The sequence below is a fragment of the Dermacentor silvarum genome, chromosome 3, assembly GCF_013339745.2.
Source record: "Dermacentor silvarum isolate Dsil-2018 chromosome 3, BIME_Dsil_1.4, whole genome shotgun sequence".
In the NCBI taxonomy this organism is placed as follows: domain Eukaryota; kingdom Metazoa; phylum Arthropoda; class Arachnida; order Ixodida; family Ixodidae; genus Dermacentor; species Dermacentor silvarum.
In genome coordinates this window covers 120065369-120090107 of record NC_051156.1, presented here as the reverse complement: position 1 = coordinate 120090107, position 24739 = coordinate 120065369, and the positions used below count along the sequence as shown (strand labels likewise).

Here is a 24739-nt window from a genome sequence, read left to right as displayed (position 1 = left end):
AAACGATCTGTCGTAGAGATAGGAGGGTACCATAGAAAATGAAGTATGTTAGTCTTTGTGGTGTGTCTTTCAGTGTGATTAAATTCTGAACAAGTTTACTCAACAAGCCTAAAGTTTGCAGTTAGCACTTAGCTTGTGTACTGTTCTATCCTATGTCAATTTTTGGATTGTGCGCGCATAACTTCACAAAATGCACTGTGGCGAAATTTGATCGACCAATATCAGTGTCAAATCAGTATTCAAGTAGTGTTAAATCTATAATATGCGCAGTTATTTATAGGGTCTAAGCATTTAAAAGAAAGTTGAACAAACCAGCAGAGTTTACAGTGAAGTTGATTACAAGCTCTCCGTTCGTGAAAATCTTTGCAAGAATTTTGAGAAAGCACAAGAAAGTTAGAACAACAAGCTTAAAGTACGACACAGAATAATAGTGGCTCATTTTTCTGGCAATTTACATTTCACACTTAAAATGATGCGATGGTAAATAACGTCAAGAACACTACATGCCATCATGTCGTGACCTTAAATGACTGCACCAGTGGTAATCGTGTGTCCGCTTTTTCGTTAACAGCCAAATTGAACAAATTCTAAATTCTTCCTCTGTGACTAAATTTAGCGGACCTGTATGTTGAAGCTGCTTTTTCCAAGTATTAATAATGGCAGCTCACGTTGTGCTGTCGCATCGCTTAGTATAGCTGCTGTGTGCACATGCGAGGAGCGCACAAAATCGAATGCATAAGTGTCAAGCGATCCGCAAAAAAAAGTAGATGCACTGAACATCTCTTGTGGGTTTCGCCGTCACCTAAATGTCATTAGCCAGACATTCCGCAGTTTTTTTAAGTGGTCGACGATTAAACACGTGTACAGGCAGCGATTGCATTTGTGTCAGCGCACTCCGCGAGCTTCACTAAGGATAGTTCCGAAGCTGTCAGCATTTTCTCGTATTAATGCTAGAGAAGCCTCCGACAGAGCACGTAAGGTAAGTCACGTCTGCTCTAAATGTCTAGTGCGACGTATTCTTACTGGTCATACCCTTTGTAGTTATAAATATGTATTCTGTGCGCATAGATTGCCTGCTGGATTCTTTCTCGTTGAACCGGTCAGAAGGATCATTTTCGGTAAAAAGCAAACTTACGCGTACGGCCCCTTTGTCACCTTTCACGGAATTCACCAGTTCGAGTCTGTTTTGCAACAGAAAAACACTGTGTCCACTGCTCATGGAGAAAGCCTCCCTGGTGCTGTGGTGCATTGCAGGTGGCCACACCAAGAAATTTGTTATCTCTAGGCAAAGTGAATATAAATATTCAGGCCAGTGCCTATCGAGATTCAGCCAGCCAGCCGAACATCGTCTTCCTCCTCTCCCCCGATCTTGCATGCTCCACATCTTGTTAAGATGTGAGGCATGCAAGATTGGGGGAGAGGAGGAAGACGATGTTCGGAATCCAGAACGCACGTAAGAGCGTCACAATATATTGAAGATAACTATTGCCAGTAAATAAATAGATTAAGAAAGAGCCAAATAAAATAAAATGGGTCGAAATGGCGGCAACCTGGCGCCACACCTCTTGGCGAAACTGCGTTTCCCGCTCTCATAGAGGGCTGCCTTTCCAGATCTCCGAATTGTCTGCGACTTGATAAACGAGAGGAGACGCAGACGTGATAATGGTCATTTTTGTCGCAAGGTTTGGGAACGGGATAGTTGGTATTTCATATTTAATACACGAAGTAGTAACGCAAGAAAGGCGCGACCTTGCAGAAAAGAGCAAGAAGAGGAGTGCTTCAACTATGAGCTGGTTGGTCTGACCACTCACCATTACTTTAGTTCGAACATCTATCATGTCTGTGCCGCGATTCAGGCCTTCGGCATCAGCTACCGTATATAGACAGAGCTCGGCACATAAATGACAAACTTAGCGACTAGTGTTTAAAGCAAACGCTTGCTTTTCGGTACCTTCTGGAAGTCATAGATGCCACAAAATTTGCTTGACACTACTGAGTTTTATTCACGTCTCGGTCTGTATGGAGGAGAAAGTGGAGAAAGGGAGCTGTCAGTAGCTGCTAATATTCGCGGGGGTATTCTATTCCAACCAATCTTTTAACGAGATAGCGTTAAGGGTCCCATGTCGCAGAAAATCCGGCGACAGTGTAGGCGTGCGGCGTCCGCGGCCAAGAAAATCGTGCCGAACCACCCCGACCACGTAGGCCCTCCGCGTGGCGCAGAGGCGCTGGTGAAGTAATTGAATTTCTCAAAGTAAAATGCGTCAGAAAAATCCTAAACTACGACTTAACCACAGCCTGCAGGCATGATAGCGTCGGATTGTAATTTGAATATATCAGAAAACATAATTCTGTTACGCGGAAACACGAACACAATCCCTTCTCCGGCATGTCTACCATTGATAGAGCGGCGCGCCCCAGTCGGTGGTTCATGCAAAAACGACATCCAGATGGCGCTCGCCTTCTCGGCAGCGGCGCGCCGAGATGAAGGTGCAGAAAAAAGAAAGCTTAAGTTGCCGGTCTCAAGTCTGGAAAAGTCTGGAGAAGCTACGACTGAAGTCTGGAAGATCACCTACGACTTATCCAATGAGCTGAGCGGATGGCCCGTGCTAGTGGGGCCTTGGAATAGGGGCACTTAGTCTTCACCCCACAGCCGATTACCTCCAGGATAGGACGATCACGGCCACGCTCAGCCCACTCATGTACTCATGTACCGTCCTGTACTCATCTAACACTGCCATTTTCTCTCCTTATTTTCCTTACCCTCCCTCTCCTTCTTGGAGTGGTTGGCTTCACTCGGACTCGGCGGATCATCAGTGGGCGTTAGCGGAGCAAGCGCTTTTCTTTACTGAGCCTTAGTGCTGGCCTTAAATAAAGTTTCTTGCTCCTCCTCCCCAATTTCAAGTGCGCGCACATCTCCCCGAAAGGATGGCGCACATCCTCTCCGCCCCTTCGGCTGAAGGCGCGGGGAGGGTGCGCTTTAACATACCTGGAGGACAGTACGTGGTCTTCGTTCATCCCCACAACAACGACACCCATTTGCAGCTTTGGCCCTCCATCTTGGCCAAACAGAGCTTGGTGTGGCGGAGGAATTCTGTGCGAGAGTCACAGGCGAGCCTGTCAACATCAACGTTGATGTGAGTGACATCCCAGCGGCTAAGGTACCGGAAATGGACGTGTGTCATTTACCATGGAATAACTCGAAGCTGCCCTGGCAGTCTCTAAACGATCATCCTCTCCAGGCCCTGACGGCGTCACCTATTCTGCCCTGGGACAGCTAGGAGAAGAGACAAGAGCGCTTCGGAACAGCTTTAACAACTCATGGCATAGAGGTACAGTTCCCCGGCAATGGAAGTTAAGTCGGCTGGTACCATTACTAAAGCCGGGGAAATCTCCTTTGGACTTGGCGGCATATCGCCCTATTGCTCTTGCCAGCTGCATCGGCAAGGTTATGGAAAGGATGGTCGTTGCACGTCTAGAATGGTATCTCGAGCGTTACAATATTTACCCCGCTTCCATGGCAGGCTTTCGCAGGGGTCGTTCTTCAATTCGCAGCGTTATTGACCCCACGACGTTTGTGCAGCAGGAGAAAAGCCGTAAGCGCATATCAGTTGCGCTCTTTCTCGACGTGAAAGGCGCGTATGACAACGTTGCACATGATGCCATCGTCACCTAACTGGAGACTATTGGAATCGGCGGCCGCATGCTTCGTTGGTGATCCGACTACATAACTCGCCGGTCGTTTTTTGTGCAAACAGAAGACGGCCCCACAGCTGAACACTACACGTACTGCAGCGTGCCTCAGGGAGGAATATTGAGTCCGACGTTGTTCAATGGGACACTCATTGGACTAGCTGACGTTTTACCTGAGACAATCTGCCTCTCGATATACGCAGATGACCTCTGCCTTTGGACTTCTGCAGTTACTCGGCTTCAGGTGCGCGCGCGTTTGCAACGGGCAGCAACCTTGACATCAGCACAACTTCAAGCACAAGGCTTGACTGTATCGACCGAGAAATGTGCATTGGTTGCATTCACTCGAAAACTTATGACGCCATACTCAGTTTCTATTAATGGACACACTATTGCCTACGGAAAGACCCATCGATTTTTAGGTGTAATAATCGACCGCAATCTTTCCTGGAGCCCTCATTGCACGTACCTGAAAAAAAAACTGTCGTCGATTGCCCAGGTACTGAGATTCATGTGCGGGAAAACATGGGGCACATCTGTACGCTCCATGCTTCAGTTGTACAGAGCTCTATTTCTAGGATACCTACGCTACAGCCTTCCAGTGTTGTCCAATACGTGCAATTCAAATGTTCGCTCGTTGGAGAGCTTACAGGGCTAAGCACTGCGCACTTGCTTAGGACTTCCTCGTGGTGCATCAACACCTGCAACAATCGTCTTCGCCAAAGATCATCCGATCCAAACATACGTTGCAGTGGATTGTCTCAGGGCGCATATCCGTCATCTTTCGCGCGTCCCCGATCATCACTTGGCGTTTTTGCCTTCGCAGAGACCTCGTTCTACGCTTTTGGAAGTTATCCTCACCAATCCAGTTTGCCTTCCATCAGGATACACCCCAGCAGCAAGGCCTTCCATTCCCTTTCTGGTGCCTGCAACAGCTTCAAGTGCGCCTAAGTATTCCGGGCGTAAAGAAGAAGGCCAATCACCCAAGAATAGCTCTGCAACAGATGACGCTGCTAATAATGAATGAGACCTACTGGGACCAAATACACATCTATACCGATGGTTACGTCTCGTCTACCAGATCTTCAGGTGCCGTTGTCATTCCGGCCAAAAAAACCACGCTCAAGTTCAAACTGTCACACGTCACAACATCAACGGCGGCAGAGCTTGCAGCCCTGCGTGCTGCTGTACAATACCTCCTGCAAGAGACACCTCAGAAATGGGTAATATTTTGTGATTCTAAGGCAGCACTTCAGAGTCTGCATTTTTCCATTTATCACAGGACTCATGAGGACCTGGTATATGAGATAAGAGAAGACCACCATGAAGCTATCACTAAAGGACATGAAATTATATTTCAGTGGCTACCGGGACATACCAGCATTGCTGGTAATGACCTCGCCGACGAAGCCGCCCGGTCTGCTCATCCGGAAGGCCGACCAGTCCCAATCCCCTTATCCAGGACCGACGCTGCAGGAAAACTTCATATCGTGGCTAAAGCTATCGCACACAAATATTGGTCTTCTCTTAACCCGAGGTGCCATCTGCACAAAATTGACCCATCCTTGAAGCTTCAAGTGCCATCAAACATTTCCCGCTCTGAGGCGACACTATTGTGCCGCCTCTGGCTCGGGGTGGCATTTACAAAGGCCTGCTCGTTCCGCATTGGAATGGGGGATACGCCCATGTGCGACTCTTGTGGAACCAGAGAAACAATTGAACATGTCTTATGTCTCTGTCCCCAGTTCGACGTCGAGCGTGAAGCCTCCGGACAGCATTGAACCGGCTGGACTCTGGACCATTTTCGGAAATGAAGATCCTTGGACCATGGCCGTATGCGGGGATGGCACAAAAATCCACGAAAGCCTTGTTGCACTACCTGAAGTCGACAGTTCTTTTCCACCGTCTGTAGACATCGTGCGAAGCTTCAAATGTGCGCGAAACTGTGCTCTCTCTATTTGCTTTCTCTCTCTTTTCATCCCTATACCCCTTTCCGCAGTGCAGGGTAGCAAACCGGACGTGCATCTTGTTACCCTCCCTGCCTTTCCTCTCTTCTATTTCTCTCTCTCCCTTTGTCCCCGCCCCTTCGCCTTATGCTCGCGAGGAGGCACCTCGCATCAATTTGATTTTGAGGGCGTTTGTAGTTTTGCCAGGGCAGATGTCTTCATTTCGAGCCATTCGTAAAATGCTGATAACATTCCGGCGCGGTTGTCTGCGAAATGTATTGCAATGGCCGTAATTTACCGACCCACCTGGAACTTTCGGTAATAAATACCTGTAGCCCGTTATTTCCGCCATAGATAAACAAGGTACCACGTTATTAGTTCTCCAAGGACATCGAAAAAACCAATTACAAGCCTCTCATCGAACGTGAAAACAGGAAAAAAGCAAGGGTTCAGGAATTATTTGCAACGCTTCTAATTATGTCACGAACAAAAAGGTTTGACAACAGAATACGCTCATCACCCCCCTCCCCCCCCGCCCTCCTCTTTATTCTTTCTCGGAATTGGAACTACGTGAGTTGTACACTCCCTTATAAAAATGACTATTGAAAAGTTGTTGGCATATTGTTGAGAAATTGTTGACACAATATCCTTTCAATAATGTCTCAATAGTTATTGAACGTACACAACAATAACTCAACAATAAAGTTGTTGAGCGCTTCACAACAGTAAAATCATTGACTAATTGTTGTTGACATTGTTGAATAATGTTGAGTACTATTGAGAATTGTTGAGCAATATTGACATTAAATATATATCTGAAACACACACATGTAGACGTGTATGTGTTTTACACATATATATTGTTTTATTGTTCACTTAATCACCACTAAATATGTAGAGTGTCACATAACTTGAACCAAATGCCTATCTCTCGAGTCGTAACTGGGGGAGCTTGTGGCAAGACGACGCTGCCGCAGGCGTTCCGCTTCGTTTGCCCTAAATTCAGGGTCGGCGGCTCTTCGCTGACGTTTCGCCTGGGCTTCGGAAGCCGTCACGCTAGAATCAGCATGCTAGAATCGGACGACAAGCTTCGCTTACTAGAATCGGACGGCAAGCTTTGGTTACGTAAGATATGCCTTTGCTTACGTAAGATGCTTACGGCGACAAGCTTTGCTTTCAGATATATATTCAATGTCAATATTGCTCAACACTTCTCAATAATACTCAACATTATTCAACAATATGTCAACAACAATTAGTCAATGACTTTACTGTTGTGAAGTGCTCAACAACATTATTGTTGAGGTATTGTTGTGTACGTTCAATAACTATTGAGGCATTATTGAAAGGATATTGTGTCAACAATTTCTCAACAATATGCCAACAACATATCAATAGTCAGTACTCCATTTTCTGACAGAGGAAGGGCTGTTGATTTTGTCTCTTTGGGTCCCACGTATGACAAGGGCAGTTCAAGGAAGCGTTACAGGTCCACGTGCCCACAGGGGTTATGTGCCATTGAGCTTGGACCCTTTCTGCACTGCCTCCAGGATCGGCCCACATAAAAGGGGTGCCATTGATCTTGGACCCTTTCTGCACAGCCTCCAGGATCGGCCCACTTTATCTGCCCCTGTCTTTGATCTGCCTTTTGAAAGTCGCCATTGGAAATGACAAATAAAACTTCACCGTAATGGAAGTTACAGCTTGAGTGATATTGTCAAGAAACATTGGGAAGAACTCGCAAGCAAATTTTTTTTGTAATTTGTTTGGAGAGTAAAGGTACGTCCACACTAGCGACAAAAACGCGCGCGACACGCCGCCCGCGGCAAGCGCCCGCGCGGCAGACTCGCGCGGGCAAGTCCACACTGGCGTTTTGCGGCACGCGGCAACGGCGCGTGGAGTGCCGCGTTGTCTCGTTCCATTCGATACTTCTCGTGACAACGCGCTCTCCGTTCTGCCGGTTTCGTGTTCCATTGGGAGTGTCTGTGTTTATTTGCGCCACTGCCGGCCACGCTCAGCCATGTCGGATACGGACGAGGAGGTACTGGAGACTGTGAACACTATAATACTTATTTGTTGTTTACTTGTGCGACGTCGAACTGCCAGAAAGCGGACGAGAAGGTTTTGGGTGCACCCTATATGGCGGTACAGGGACACTGAGAGCCAGCACACTCTGCTTTCCCGCATGTGCCAGCGGTTGGCACGCAGCTCCTTGTCCTTAAAATCGACCTTCGATTTGTCATAGAGGCACGCATATCCGTGAACGGTTTCCAAAAACGCCTCCATTGCGAAGCGAATTCTTCGTCGATGTCTCGGTGGCGGTATGGGAAGGCTTAACAAAAACAGCCCCCTTGACTGGACATGGCCTCTGAGATTTTACGGCGTGCGCGTCACTGTTCGATCTAAGAGTCCATGCATTATGATTCTTTGCTTGTGTGACAGGTGGCGCCACAACTGCGCAGCTCGCTTCTGATTGGTGCTCGTTTTGCGGCTGCCGCAAAAAAATGGGTCTCGCACCCATTCGAGCGTTTGCCGCGCATTGCTGCCGCTTTTCGTGAATCTTGCCGCGCGCGACAGCACCGCTCGCCGCGCGCGTTTTTGTCGCTATTGTGGACGTACCTTAACTAGACCACCTTTTTTCAAGTTTGACTGATCTCGTTTTGTTCTCGCAACTTGTCATAGTGATTTTTGATGTGTGGCAAAGCCAGTGTCAAGCAGACACCATTTACTATTTTGTTTGCTCATATGTTTTGTTTATATCAAGTACAATGCATTGCATGTACGGTACGCTATATTGCACTCTACGTCCATGCCCAGTTGTACTCGTGCCTACGGGTGACACAATTTCATTTTCAACTTGCCGGCATGTTCTCGTTTTGAATGCCCGGATAACAGCTTTGGCTTTTGGCTCAAGGTCACTTGAAGATCGCCGACAACGGGAGCTAAAAGCAATTCATGCTTAAAAGAGTAGGCAAACTTAAACTTTGACTTAGGTGTTTCTTTTTGGCACTCGCATCCCGGCGTTGGTTTTCTGTGCTTTGGTAAGCAGTAATAAGTGATTTCTGATCAATTATAATTATTCCAGACACTTCAGTAACTCAACTTGAACTAAGCTTATGCTTTGATATCATGTCTATTAAGAAACCGATGGATTTTGCACTGTACTACTTTTTTTCTTTTTTTCCTGATTTATTTTTAATCTGGTCTCAGCTAATTAGTTATAATTATCCCAGACACTTCAGCAAGTCAGCTTTCAACAAAACTTATGCTTTGATATCATATCTATAACGAAAGTCATGAATTCTGAAATGAACCATTTTTTTTCTATTTTTCTGATTTACTTGGATTGCGTCCCCGGTCGTCTCAGCTAATTAATTCTAATTATTCCAGACACTTCAGTAACTCAACTTATAGCTAAACTTATGCTCTGATATCATATCTATAATGAAATTCGTGAATTCTGTACTGTACTATTTTTTCGATTTATTTTCATCTCTTGATCATCTCAGGAGGTGAACCAGAAGTACTGTCCAAAGAACAAATGGCACTCGACGCTCCTGCCACTAAAAACTCCCGATACAGCTTTCTATTGCTAAATACGTGCAACATAAAATTGTTTTTTTTTCTTTTTCTTTTTTTTTTCGAGCGTGAAAGAAGCCCGCGAATACACGCAAAATTGCCGCACAACTAGCCGCTCGAGGCACTATGCGTGTATCCGCGGGCTTCTTTCACGCTCGGAAAAACACTTTTATGTACCACGTATTGGGCAACAGAAAGCTGTATCAGGAGTTTTTCCTGTTGCTCTATAATTTTCTGATTGACACTTTTCATCTAAATATAATATCTGAGAAGCTAATTATTTGTTATTAATTGATTAACAATTATTAATTATAATGATTATCTAATTATTTATCTAATGCAAAAATTTAGTATCTGTAAGCGACGGCAAACAACATTACCTTGGTTCTGTCCAGCTACGTGGCATCCAGCTACGTCCAGTTACTGTTGTGCTTCAATGTATAAAACAGCATTTTGGTAACAAAGTAAGTGTAACAACAGTGCATTTTTACGGCGAGTTTGATGGCGCATATTTCCAAACTGGTGTCATTCGGGAAATTCATTCCGAGTGGCTCACCGGCTCAAATTCGTAATTCGGAATATGTGTCGTAAAGTAATAAAATAAGAAGCTAATTAGTGATTTCTTATTAATTAGTTGAATCTATGTTTCGATTGCTCGTGCTACTAATATCCGCCTCATCGATTAACCCCAGCTCAATGATAAGAATTATGCTACCTGCCACAGGCGATTTCTAAAAATTTCGTAAGACTTAAAAATGACCACCCTGTATGTATATATATATACACAAAATGGGAGCACAAGACAAACGTCTCAACAAGCAGTGACCAATGACCGATGATTGGGCACCTCCTGGATTCCCATCGGCTTCTATTGTAAGTGGTCAGTGCCCTGTCTGTGTCAGAAAACGGCATTGCCTCCATGTTAAATATGGGCAAGATGGTGGGAAAAGTAGTATGTAAGCATAATAAATAAATATGTTTTTTTAAAGAGTGCGTTTCGTTTAGTTGTTAGCCCTTAGCGCACAATAGAATGAAACAAGTTTGGGTGATCTCTGCGACGTGGTGTCCATATTTTACATGAAAGCGTAGGTCTATTCTGTAACACCTAGAGACGGGTGCTGGCCAGTGTGCTGGGAAACTGCTTGGCCACCACGCACAATCTACGCTGTTATACTTTGCCGGTGGCAAATCGAAGCGCAGAAGCACAGGTACAAATGTTTAATCATTGGGACGGCATGCTGTCTACCGTTCGTCATGATGTCAAACTAACAAGCACGAACAGCGACAATTGTGTACGTTACTGGTCCGTAGTTCATTTCGCGCCGGTTGCTTCACGTATTAAAATGAATATTTCTTTTTAATACAAACGATTAAAGCTGTGCGCGCACACAGGGCGCGACATTTGCGACGTTTGAATTTTGCACTATTTCCCGCGCGCTCCGTACGTGACCGGCCGGCGCACTGCGTTACCCCCGATAAAGAAAATAGTTCCTCAAGGAAGCTAAGCAGAAAACTTTCATACTCTTGCAAACCACATAAATTGTTAAGAAATACCTTTATATTACAATATTTGTTAATAAATATTGCAATTCAGTGTCTATGAAAGCGTGGATTTGTATGCGCGTTTTTGTGTGAATGCGCGCTTGCGCTGTTGACTCTTTGGCGCATTCCGGAACTTTGTGCGTGCGGCGTATGTGTGCGTGTTGCGTGATGAGTTTGCTGCGTTTTCTGTGCCCTTTGCCTCGCTGTGACATCTTTGGCATATTCCAACTTGTTGCTCGCTCGTTATGGGCTACACGTTGCCTCGAAGATCACCATGATCGCCTCCGACTCAGCCACATCGATGGTGAGTGAGTGTTTCGAATGCCACTTGCTCGTTCTTTGCGACGCTATCAGCAAAAGTGCGTACAGAGCCCGTGCGTGTCTTCCAAGCGCCTCTGTGCTCGTTTTCATTACTAGTACTATCCTTCCGTTGCGCGAATTGGTTGTGCAGCACTAGATTTGTTATATTGAGCATGAAGTTTTGTCCTGATTTAACTTCACAGCGCGCTTGCGGCTACGTAAAGCAGCTATGTGGAGCCAGCTAAAACAGGGCATGTTGTGCGCGCCACGATTTTTGGTACGGTGTTCCAGCACCGATTGAAATTAGCCTTATTAATGAGCGCTTGTGCTCTGCCGTTTTGGTGGGCAGCTATGTGGAGCCAGCTAAAACAGGGCATGTTGTGCGCGCCACGATGTTTGGTACGGTGTTCCAGCACCGATTGAAATGAGCCTTATTAATGAGCGCTCGTGCTTTGCCGTTTTCGTGGAAACAATGCGACGTGAAATAATCCGAACTGTACTGTAATCATGTATATTTCGTTCGCGCAACGCCGTCCATTGACGTGCATCTACTACATGGCGTGTCGGGATCGGCGAAAATATGCGCGGGGCGTTTTGCCGTTCTAATGTATTCTGCTACGCTGTTCGCTTCAGGATCGAGTGCCCAGAGTCCGCTTACACGCCGTGCGGTAGACACGCGCTGTGGCGCGATAATAATAAAGAATTGCAATGGCGTATATGTGATTCTATGTGATAGGTGAGATAAAAAAGGGCTGATGCCCGTGAATGCTGTGAAATCATCAGGTTATGTGTGGTTTGTTTTCCGCCGGTACGCGCGCGGTGAACTTTTTTTTTTAACCATTATCTCCCTTCGCCGCCATCGAGTACTTCGCGCTAACGCCTTCCCGTAGGCGCTCTATATTCACGGAAAAGGCAGATTCTGTGGGATTCTATATTCTGCTTTAGTGGGATGAAACATTCAAAATAATGTCATCGTGTGAAGTTTCAGCCTTTGGCCCTTCAGGAACTGATTGATTTAACCGAGTTCGAAAATCAGTAAAGAAACGAGATGCTTGGGCATATTTGCGGTGTCGTCCCACTGTGCTCCCAGTGACATGTAAGCGTTATCGACAAATGTCAAAAATTAGCAAGGCTTTTTATGAGATAGAAGCAGACAGCTATGTCAATAAGTTATTTTTGCTTTGAATTCACACACTAAAGAGGAGAGAGAGTTACAGGGGAGCGTATCCTTGTGACCTAAATGACGCTTTGCCATAAGCTTGGAACAATGGTTTGTTGGTGGAGCAGTTCTGTGGAATACTTAGAGAGTAAGCAAACTGCAGTAGCAGCAGTTAGATGGGGAGTAAAAAAATGCAACACAGGTACGAGCTACCTTTAAGATGTGGCCGCAACAGTTCATGCAGTAGATCAGCAAAAATAATTTAAAAATTTAGGAGAGAAATTAAAAATAAATTAATTGCCCACCTCACACTGCCAGTGGCAAGAGCAGTCATGCTTTAATGTTTTCAATCAGTCATTTATATCCATCCATTTATGTCGGCCTAATCGTCCATGTATATGTTTTGATTGTTGCTTTTGAGTTATCGTGGCGTCACATTTTAATACTGACATCTGTTTTCAGAATCAAAATGAGCCTGGAGACGCCACAGCCGGAATGCGAAAGGTGAATTCTTTGGCCATTCATCGTCTAGCATCACCATGATCAAATGCACTGTTGCCAGGAGAATGTATTGCCGGGAGGTATTCTCCTTGAGATTAAGTAAAAATGGTAGCATTAAGTGTCTCCTTTGCGATTTTGCATAGCCTTTGATTTGCGAGTTGATTCATTTATTTGATGAGGTGGGCAGTTGGCACACCCTGTCTTTGTGTCTTATGTACACATTCAGCTGAGTAGGTCTGGGACACAGCAAGCGAATCTGATGTGTAGTGGTAATCGCATTAACGTCGACAGTTATCTTCCTGTTTGAGCTGCTACTGCTGCTTGCCAACACAAGCAGCAGTTGCGCACGATGGCGTGAAAGAGGTTCACTGAAGAGTGGCACATACTCTGAGTCACATGCCCAGAGATCCAAGCAGGTCCATCAGATGGTTATTAACCCACTTCCCGTCTACATAGCAGCCCTACCTATTAGGCAATTGACCACCAAGTGACACAAATTGGCTGGAAAATAGGTAAAGACAGACACCCGAAAGAATGTGAAGTATCGTAAAAATGCTACTTGCATTAAAGTTGTCAATGCTTTGGTTTACTTACTATTTTATTTTGTACTGGGTGAATCCTTGTTTTTCTGAAGCACATGGCATCATAACAGCATAACAAGCTATGACATTAATTTTAGTTGTTGTTATTAGTGACATTAGTTGACATTTTAGGTCTGGAGCAGGCAGTATTTCTGTGATTTATGCGGAGTGTGGCTGTTGTGTAAATGTGCTTAAAATCCTTAAACTACCTCACTAATATTTCCCTAAACGTGCCGTTTCACATAGGTTGGAGAAGTGCTCATTCAGATGATCCTGGCACTAGCTTGCCATGGTGGACCAGGCAAGTTTGCAAGGGCCTTGATTCACCATGTGTTCTAGAGGAACATCATGGGCCACTCACTTCTCGGAAACAACACCACCAATAGGCAAAAAGAGGCTCTTGGCCTTATCAGGGTCAACGCTGTTATAGGCAAGTACCGTACATCCTCTTTTCCCATTGCATTTTTGCATTCACATTTTGTACTTGGAATTACCAGCTTGCTATTAGCACAACAAATGACTTTCAAGTAGCCTGTGTCTGCAACTACGTGCTACAATAGCCTACTATTTGGAATGAATGTTCATTTGATCTCAAGTCTCCAACGCCTCCATACTAAAGTGCTAAATTTTAAAAGCAGCCTTAACCGCCAGAAGTGATTGGTGGCTCCAACTGACAAAGTTAGGTGTATTGGCGCATTAGTTGCACTACTTGACTGTCATTGCAATGAACAGTTGGAATGAAGCAACTACCAATCTGTAGTACCAATCTGTGAAGCTGGCTACCAATCTGGTGCTATAGCGGGTGTGCTTAAGTAGCCTGAAAGTGTTGTTATAATATAGGAATTGTGGAGAAGCTATGCTCAAGTGCAGTTACTGCTCAACTCGAGGGACCGCACTTCCACCAAATTTCAGCAATCAAGATGGCCCTCCAGATTCTGTAATCTGGAGCCTTTAAGTAGCCTTTAAGGAGAAGGAGCTTAAGTTACGGGGCATAATTGTTTGGTTGTTTCGATCAAAGCAACAATAGGAACAGTTGCGAACTTCGTTGTCAGCATTGCTATGTTTAGCAATGTTTATTCATTCTAGGCACTCAACCAATTAAGATCCAATTTATCACATTGTATTCTAGGATGTGGAAAAAACAGAGGTATTTATTTGACTTTTCCTCACGTTCCCATAAAATGATCAGTACTCAATAGGCCATTGGCAGCTACTATTAAAGCTTCTTACAGAACATGAGGCATGTCCACAACTCCCACTCTGAAATTGTTGGAAATGTCTCCTGCTTTCTTACTTCAAGGACGCACTTGCCTGTTTTCAGCGTTATTATAAACCAGTGCTCAAGTACTATGGGTTTAGATTTATCAAAGATTGAATGAGCTTTGTAGGTGTTCATGTTTAACCCTTTGAGGATCACATACTTTCTGGCAAACGTCCCCCAATTTAAGCGTTATATTTTTATTCTGGATTCTTCCTCAGAGTGAATCTTTCGAGAAAAAAAAGGTAAATAATTTTTTAGGTCACAAAGTGACAAAGGTTTCTTAGTGTCCGCTGTTTTACACCATGTTTATTGTAGCATGCAGGGAAAACTAGCATAATCACATTTTTAAATGTAATGACACTCACAAAACATTAAACTAGGTGAATACTCCCAAACTACTGCAGTGATGGGCACCGTAGAATAAAGAGAAAGATCAGTGTTGGAAGAAGCCAAGGGGCAACAGCACAATCAGGATTTTTGTAGAAGTCGCAGAAGGTTACAGAATCTGTAATGTGATGCTTGGGGACACTTCATTCTTAAAAGGTATGCTTATTTATATGTTCTTTCGCCGCCTCATATTTATGGTCGTGACCACACGATTTGTTTCCACCACTCTACATGCATGGCAGTGACTCTCAAAGGATTAGCAGAGCCTGTCCACTTGCATATTTCTCTTGTAAGACTGAGCATTTCGTCGTATTTCTTCGCATTTATTTGTGTTAGTGTAACCATGGTCGGCGTGCAACTGCAGTAAATCCTCGTTATAAGCAGTATTTTGTTTTCAGTAGAGAGGCATAATAATGGTCATCACGATGCGAGAAGTGAACTCCAGTAGCATATGAGCTCGTAAAACAAATTCAGATATACCATACTCAATTCTGGCCGCATAACCGTATTTGGAGCAACTCCTGCAAGGAAAAGTGCAGTAAAGTGCTGCACATTTTGATTATGATTGTTGAGAGAACTAATTTTAGTTGCCAGTAGTCCTACCTTTAAGTTTTTTCACCAACAGTATGAAGTCTTTTTTCCGCCATTTTGTTCCTAAGCAAGCAACGTTCACATTTTCACACCAAGGATATTTATGAAGTTATTCTGCCACAGTGGGCTTTTCCTGTTTGCCTTCTACATATTGTACTAATTGGAGTCCTCCGGTGCCACTCCACTTTGAAAGCTGGCCATTCTCTGGAATTGAACTCGTGAAAACTTGGAATAAACAAAACAAGTGAAACAGTTTCATTATAACAGGGCGTACTGTATGTCGCACTTTTTCATGTGGAACATTGATCTTTAACGTCATGCGGTTTTTCCTTTTTTTACAGGCTTTACCTGTCACAAGTTTCCTGGGACAAACATGGCCTACATTAAGAACACTCTGGCCTCACTTCTCGCAAGGGACCTGAAGTGTCCAGAAGAGCTCAAGTCTGTGGACAGTTCAAGTGTTGTGCACTTGCAGCCCTCAACATTTTTTTGATTACTATGATGTTTCTAGTCACCTGAAAAGCCCAGGTTGGATGGTTCAGATGCAAGTACTGTGCTGTGATTAATAATTAATTGCACAAGTGTTGCGCTTTGTATTTTAGTATATTTTTACGTAAATTTTTAATATATTTCTACAAAAGATAGTGTTTCTTGACTATTTTATTTCATAGGTGTCTCGGGTCATTTCATGCCAAGACTGTTCCATGACGGCACACCATTTCAAGTTTGTTTGATAAAGTAAAAGTAGGCACAGTGAGAAATTTTCCAGAAAATTAGGTTTCATACAGTACACCGGAAAGTGGAATCTGTGCTATTGTCAGAGTGGTTCTGTTTAAGAAAAACTACATATTAACATTTGTTTGCAGCAATGGTTTATTTTGCTATTTCAAAATAGTAAGAAGTAAGTGGTAAAAGTTTGCTTAAATTCAGAGTGCAACAACAGTTCTCGGGCAAGGCAGCGATGTGCTTTCTTTCATGTACGCATGAACCTGATTTCTTGCAAAATCTTTCATTCTAACTTGTTTTGCGGCACTCAAAAATTAAAAAAAAATTTCCTCATGCCAGTAAATTTCCAACCTGCCCAGGAACCTAGTAATCATGGCAGAAAACGCAACTGGATCGTGCAACAAGCAATGCAGCACAATAAACTGCTGCCATGGCACACGTTATGGTAATTACCATGTCGTTTCAGAGGTAGATAACGTTTAGTAAAATGGGCACACCATTTAAGCAATAAATAAGAGTCTCAGTGGGCTCATGCAAATTGTGCCATGATTAAGTTACTGGCTACCAAATAGAGAAATCAAGTACATTTTTAATGGTATTTACTGTAATGCTTGTATAATAGTTATTTTCTATTTATTTAAATTTTGAGAAATGTTTTACTTTAGGGCCATGCAAACTTCACATCTCTCAGTATTCAATTTCGTTATTGTATCAAGCTGCTGGCAGTTTGTAGATTTTAGGAATTTTTTTATCTCAAGGCACACATGGCTGTACAGTTAACAAATGTTTGGCTTCAATAAACAATTCATCTAGAAAAAAATGCTTTTTGTCCACATCAGTTTTGAGCTGTTGATTTCGTGAAGGAGTATTATTGTGTGTTAAGCCAATTCAAAAACTGGCCTAATGGTTCTGCTAGCAGCTCTGTAATATGTTTTATTACAGGCTATATCTAAAAGTGGTTTTGATCCCTGAGTGACCCAGGTCTGCAATACAGAAGTGCCTGCATTTAAGTTTGCCCCTGTCCTCTAGTATGCAAGGACCACATCAATATGGATGGCATCAATGGTAATGCTATGAGACTCAACGTAGCTCAGCGGTATTTAAAGAAAAGTCTAGTGCAGTTTTCAACACTATTCACCAAACAGCATATTTCAGTGGGCTCTCAAGTGATTTCAATAGTGACGTTCAACACTGCTACAATAATATTTAAATGGTGCTGCACTATTGACTAACATTGCACGTTGGGCTTGTTGGTATAATGGAGGCAAAAGGCGTAGTGCATCAGAAACAGGACACAAGAGGAAGAACACAGACGACACACACGTTTGGTGCTTAACGTGTGTGTTGTCTGTGTTCTTCCTCTTGTGTCCTGTTTCTGATATGTAGCACCTTTTGCCTCCATCAAGCAATATTGATGTTTAATGCTCATCCAATAATACTTCAATGGGGTTTCAATATTGATGTTCAACAATGCTTCAATAATGTCTCAATGTGGTTTCAATAGTGATATTCAATACTGCTCCAATAATATTTCAATGGGGTTTCAATATTGACATTCAACACAGTTCCAACATTATGTCAATGGGGTTTCAATATTGTCATTCAACATATTTCAACAATGTCTCAACAGGTTTTCAATATTGACATTCAACACATCTTCAACAGTTCTTCAATGGGCTTTCAATATTGGAATTCAACATAGTTTCAACAATCCATCAATGACTTCTCAAATTGGAACGACCCAATGATGTTTCAACAAAATGTCGTGGGCCAATTTTCAACACCAGTCAACAATTTCCTCAATAATGTTTCAACAAAGCCTCAATGTGCTTTCAATGCTATTTGTTGACATTGACCAATGACTTTTCAACAACTTTTCAAAAATTTTTTTATAAGTGCTAGTTGTAGGATTAAAAAATACAATACAATACAATACAAGTTTATTCCTCTTTGTGGTACAGTTTGAACACAAAGAGCGGACGCAGAGCATAAAGCTGCTTTTTGCAGCTTGAGAAACGCCCTGTGCCCGTAGGTCACACGTCATTCCGACAGATGCATTGTACGCACAAAATGAATAAACAGCAACACCAACGATCGTTTAAGACTACAGCTTAAAACTCACTGAGACTAACATAGTTGCATCGGTAAAAAAAAACTGGGGAACATTAGGAATAACGGCGGTATGACACTCTGGAGGCCATGAATAAGTAACTTTCTACAAAGACTCTAACTAACTTATTTAAATCAAAAGTTTATCGCTCGTCACTTACCATACGTTCCATAGTTCAATGAAATATAAACACCGTGCTTCGCCTAGTTCGCCGAGGATACGGAAGAAAAGCAACTCTATGCCTGATGTAATTCATAACAAGTGGGAGACGGCGATTATTCATTGTATATTTTTAAAGTTCACAATTACAGTATACATTTCAACCTTTCGGTGCCCTTCACCCATAAAGTTGGCCCTAATTGTTCAAAAGCTTAAAGCTTTACCGTTTTTAGTCGCCCCACGGAAGCGGAGATAGGTCTGAAGTGTTTCATATAACGTCTCCAAATGACCAAACAGGAGGGTTTAGCAATTTTAGTTTAACCTATAAATGACACATACACGTCAAAACTTGCCTGCAAATTGCCACTGAAATTTTGCACATTTTTTTTCAAAATATAAACTTCGGGCAAGGTTAATATTAAAAAAAAACTTGAACTCGCATATAACGTTTTCGAGAGCTTCTAGTCACATTAATTACTTCGCTCTAAAACAAGCTTTCCTTTTTTGGTCAAGTTAGTAGTTAATAGAGACAAGCGTATACGCAGACGGACAGACAGACAGACAGACAAGCAACATTATTAAAGTCCTGAGGAGCCAGCCATTGGAGCCCCAGAGATGCCACTGGCTAGCTGTTGGGTAATCCCATGTTAGAGCCGGGAGGCCCTGCCTCTCTGCTCTCTCACGGGCCCTCTGGACAGCCTTGGACTGGTCTTCCTGTTTAGGGCTCGTGATGGCCTTCTCCCAGTACTCACTGTTGTTGAAGTCGTGTAACACAGGGCACTGCCAGAGCATGTAGGCTAAAGTACAGAATTCTTCCCGCAATCTGGACAGTGAGGATCTATCTCTGTGTGTAGCCTACTCAGGAAGCCTCTCGATGGGTACGAACCCGTCTGAAGCATCCTGAGCATACGGGACTGTGGTCAACTCAATTTGGGATGGGGAAGTGGAAATCGTCGCCACTCCCGTTTGTAATCTGCCGTAATTTCATGAAACGTAAGTAGAGGGTCACTATGGCCAATAGTCTCCGAAATCGTAGAGGTCCCGCCCCCGTGTACGCAAATGCGTATTTCTTTTCGTGTGTCAGGGCCGCCCCCTTTTGGCGTATGAGCGTGTATTATTGCCTGAGAAGTGGTTCAGCCCTGACTTTATACAGCCTATAAATGCTTATTTTGGTCCTTTGTGTCTATATGGGCCTATTTTTGCTTTTAGCGTCTAGAATTGCTTTTTTGGGCTGCTCCTTTTATTTCGAAAGCACCTTCTTTCCGCAAGACTTTGCAGTATTTGCCGACGCTGTCGATAATGAAATCGCAACTGGCAATGTGACTTGGCACTAGGAAATAAGGGCTTAGTAGCAACGCTTACCGATGTTTAGACGGTCTGTATTAATCCTTTCTGGCACTGGATCGCACTGGCAGAGAAAAAAAATATGAAAAGAAACTCCGCAAATATTTTATGGACGTTTCTTTTAGAGCACACACGTTTCTGAACGTTGGACACATCTATCGTATTAAACCACAAAGCCCTGCCGCTTTCTGTTATTTACTGCGCTGCGCTTGCGCTATCAGTACTTATACCACAAATTTATTACCATATTGTACACTGCGGCCACCTACGTCGCGTAGTTTAATTTTGCGAGCACAATCCTTCCTTCATTCATTGTACTGTACAGAATATTTGTATTTCATACGTTTCTATTTCTTCTCTTTATCGTATGCCATTTATTTCAACATATATTTTCGACTGATAATGTGTTACTCGCGGCAAAGTGCTGCTCCTGTTGAGCAGGTATCAAAACACGATCTGTCTTGCACTACGTTTAAAAAAATATACATGAAAAATTGGTGGTGTTTCTAAGCTACTGCACAGCGCTTCATTACTCCTTGATACGTACGAGTATTTTCTAGTTTCTGCCTTCATGAGGTATTCTTAATGGGCGGTTTTCCTACGTGTTCAAAGGCAACAATTTCGGCCGTGTGGGAGCATGTGGTTGAACGCGAATAACCACATGCATAACAACTGTGGTCTCTGTCTAGAGTCTGGTCTCTGGTCTCTGTCTGAGAGCGCACCACGTCTTTTTGCCGTTAAGGACATTGAAAATTAGAGGACAACAGTTACAATTTTGAATGAAATATTGAGCGATAAATAAAATGCATGTAATTTTGTAGACAGTGTTCAATTTCCATTAGGCGCATATTTGTTTTTCAGAAAGCAAGGCTCACTATTTCACAAGGGTCGATGAATCATATCTGCACCAGCGCGTTCCTTCATTTGCTCTGCTTGGCCAGTTCGTATGGAAAACGTAAGCTATTCTGATTTCTGTCAGGAATTATGAGGACCTTGCATGTCACTATAATATGTGCATTCCCCGCACAATTTTCCTATTAGCTTACTACCGATTTCTGAACCACACTTGTTGCTAGTAAGAAGAAACACCCTGAAATAGAAATTTGAAGTGATATTTCTGTATGCTATAAATAAATAAATGTACATTGCTCTGGCAGTATTACCAGAGTTACTACCCGCGCATTGCTGAGTAAAGCGAATATGTGTGTAATTGTAGTTATTCGATGCAGCAGTGATCATAACTCGCAATATACATTTTTTACATATTACTTCCAAACGTAAAGATACGACAAATACCAAACCACAAGTTTACAGAGCCAAGGTAATTTGACAGGAATACTCGAGTTCCTAAACACACTTAAAAATAGGAATATGCAATACGAGACTTAAAGAAAAAGTCGAGGTCATAGGCCTGACACATACCTGCATCTCCGCTGGACATGTGCAACCAATCTATGCAACCGGTGGTGGTAGGCCATTTTTGGCACAATGAGCTGCATGTTTGACCCATGGCTGTGGCGTATCTGCACACTTGAGAAAAAGGACGTTACTACAACGGGTCCTCCAAAAGACTAAAGGTGTGCATGCCAAGGCATTCTTTTGCCTGCAAAGTTATGTCACATTCACGTACCAAGTTTGTACGCTACTTGCGTGTGATACTGTCGCCGAAAACATGATTCGGCTTTCACCCTGCCCAGCACGTTCTTATTTTAGCCCAAATGACTAGTACATTTTCCTTAACTTCCATTGGTGGAATGTGCGACAAACATTGCTCTCCTTAACTCGGGCAACCTCTTTAACAGAGTAAGCCATTAGCAGTAAGTAAGCCCTCGCTCTACTTGAAACAAGTGGTAAAGCAACTCTAGCAAACAGACACTGGCAGCATAGGTCAGTCCTGATCTGCGATGAAGTGATAAACCTGTTACGAAACTCTCAGGGAGAGGATCATTTGCAGCATGATTTGATGATAAGTACGAAAGATAAATTTTTGTGCCGTAGACCCTGGGCGGACATTCAGTGTATATGGGAACATACCGCGATGTGTGACAATGTTGTTTCGCTGTTTTCACCTTGTTGTGTCACCCCCCCCCCCCCCCCAATAAGAATACATTCTTGATAAAATACAGCCTACAAGTTCCGCATCATGTTCGTGTGGCGTGGCCAACGAGGACACAGCCCACATGCTGCTGGAACAATACTTGAAACATGGCCTGTGAATTGCCTTGAAAGAACAGCTTTCGGGTCAGTTAGATATTTGTTTATCGGTACTGACATGTCCTCCAAATACAAGGGGCATTGTGTTTCGTTAGCGTTTTTTGTCTAGTAGGTGTGAGTGTCTCTGAGCCATTAAGTATTTTTTTAGTTTGGTTATTCCCTTTTCTACCAATTTTGTTTTTCGCATATAAGTGAAATCGGGTGTAGTAGACGGAGGCGTAATGTTTTGAATCTATTCAGTTAGTCCGCAATAAAAAGCACCTACCTACCTAGTCCAATGCATTTTGTCGCTATAAGCTGCGTCCTGGCCACTCTAAAGTTTTACCATAAAAAAGTATTCTAACGCGCGTTTGAGTAGCGTTACTGGAGCTGGTGAGGGTGCCGGTTATTGCAGAATTTACAACTTATGTGACTCAGACATCTTAAATAATTTAGCATAAACACTGGTACAAAGCTGATTTGAAAGCTCCTTCGAGCTAAGACGGGACAGATGGCGTCAACAAATGAGCTTTTCATCATAACCTGCAACATTGGAATCTACGTCTCAGTTAAGAAACAATTGATTCAAACAAATGCCTTCTTCGTATGCAGACTACCAAATTGTACTAATGGCAGTGGCATTTTATTGTGAATGAGATCAAAGTTGCGCGGCTTCTTAACGTTCCATTTTCAAGAGTTCAGGTTTCAACAAGGATGGTGAAATTTTAGGCCGCGTCTTAATATGTATAATACTTTTAAACTGAAAACGCATTACGTCCAATTTCAAAACCAGACGCCAGTCCACACTGAGACATATTATTGACGCTGACACTGCAGTCGTTCTGTTTGTGAGACGAGAAGGCGAAATGACTGCGCACGATAAGCCAGTGAGAATTGCTCATCATTATATTTCTAATCACCGCCACCTCACCTGCTCGCAGAAAAGCCCGCTGGCTTAACATTGACTGCCCTGCCTGCGCCTGCCCTCTAGGGACGATTAACGATTCCTTCAGCGTACACGTTCTAGTGCTGACGACTAGATACTTGTGCATAGGTGTCTGTCTGGTACATTAAAAGCATAAGTTATCCACGGGGAGACAGTAATCATATTCACATTTCCTTGCAGATTGTCCGCAGAAAAAGTGCATTCAGGAGTGGTGTCCTGCTGTATTCGACAAAAACAAAAACACTTACATCGGGCAAGGATCGCGTGATGGACGTGAGTATTCACGCCAAGAATGAGACCACCTGACAACCGGACTGAGAGACCGTGCATGTACTAACAAATTACCGTTAAGCGCGATGGCTTCTTGTATGCGATGCTATGCATGCTTATTGTTGTGTGTGATTATTGCAATGAAGGATGAATGGCTGAAACCAAAATTGGTTAAATGTACAGTGCGTTTCAGTAACGAATCAATACCGTGCACCGTCGTCTTCTTGTGCAGACATTGAACATTTATTGCCGATGGAGAACATATGACCAACCAACGTTTGACCAAGAACATATGACCAACCAACGTTTATATCAGTTTAGGAACATTATAGAAATCTCTTGGCGTTACCAAAATGGTTAAGGCAGATTCTCCATCTTTCTTTCAGAGCTTTGAAAGCCGATATATTAGTTCCTCGTAAACACGCGCCGACAGGGTGCCATGTGTATTTTCCACCTGAAAGTTTTGTCAACAGGCAGTCTCTGGCAATTATTTGCGGTAGATGAAACAAATACTTGCAGTTTAAAAGTGGCATTATTCTGCGCAATCTATATCGACAGAATGTCACACAGCAGTACAGGGAGTTACAGTGGCCAGTGATACCAGTACTCGTTAGTATTACATGCTGGGCATTGTTTTCAGTTTTCTAATGCTAATTCATTGCGTGTGTTAGGAACTAAGATGTTTGATGCAGCAAGCGTCTTCTCCAGCAACCTTACACCATGAGTGAGTGAGTGAAATAACTTTATTGAGGTCAAGAGAAGACGCAAGGGATACCCCGCGCCACCCGGCTAGTCCCAGGTCAAGACCGCAAAGCCGAGCTTGACGGCCCGATCATGGGCACTCTGGACAACAATCCATCCTTACAACATGAAGCCACATTTTTTGTACGCGCGAGAATTTGAATAATTAATCTGGCAGCGCTAGATACAAACGTATATTTTAAATGCTGTCTCATAATTTAAAACTTTATGGCGTATTTCGGGATTCAGTCGATGCGCTAGATTAAGATGGATACCATAACGTCGTTGGGTAGAAATGCCATTGGATACAAATGCCATTGGATCTCAATTTGTGCCATAAAAGAGTTGCATCTATTATTGACAGTGTGATGTGACATCCCCGAGGAGTTGCCGCTAAATAGTACCATGGACAGAAGCGTGCTGTGATTAGAATTTTCGGTTCAACAGGACATATCGAATGTGGGGATGACGTAGGCTTGGTCGGAGCGACTAGGATTGGCACATATCGCTGACATAGGCTGGAGAACGGAAGAGCTTAGTGCATTCCGGCGTTCCCACACACTTATTATATTAGATAGCTTTATGATAGCGTACGCGAGGAACTACAAAGTGCTTACGTAGGTGAGTAAAACTTTCGTTTCAATGTACATGATCTGCACGTTATTTGCCGAGTTTCACGTACGTAGTCTTTACACAAGGCTAAGAAATAGCGT

The 24739-nt window shown here is 43.4% G+C and overlaps 1 protein-coding gene and 1 long non-coding RNA gene across 2 annotated transcripts in view; both read left to right on the top strand.

Moving 5' to 3' along the window:
- Nucleotides 1-884: 884 nt before the first annotated feature.
- LOC125944523 (uncharacterized) overlaps nt 885-24739 on the top strand; it is a 54988-nt gene continuing 31133 nt past the window's right edge. The window contains exons 1-3 of the mRNA XM_049665020.1: nt 885-979; nt 20738-20831; nt 23196-23288. Of these exons, the coding sequence (XP_049520977.1) occupies nt 20768-20831; nt 23196-23288 (157 nt within the window). The 5' untranslated portion in view covers nt 885-979; nt 20738-20767. The remainder of the gene's footprint in view (nt 980-20737; nt 20832-23195; nt 23289-24739) is intronic.
- On the top strand, nt 10919-13724 carry LOC125944524 (uncharacterized). Its single transcript, XR_007466257.1, has 3 exons — nt 10919-11061; nt 12679-12720; nt 13545-13724. It is a non-coding gene; the product is annotated as an uncharacterized LOC125944524 (long non-coding RNA).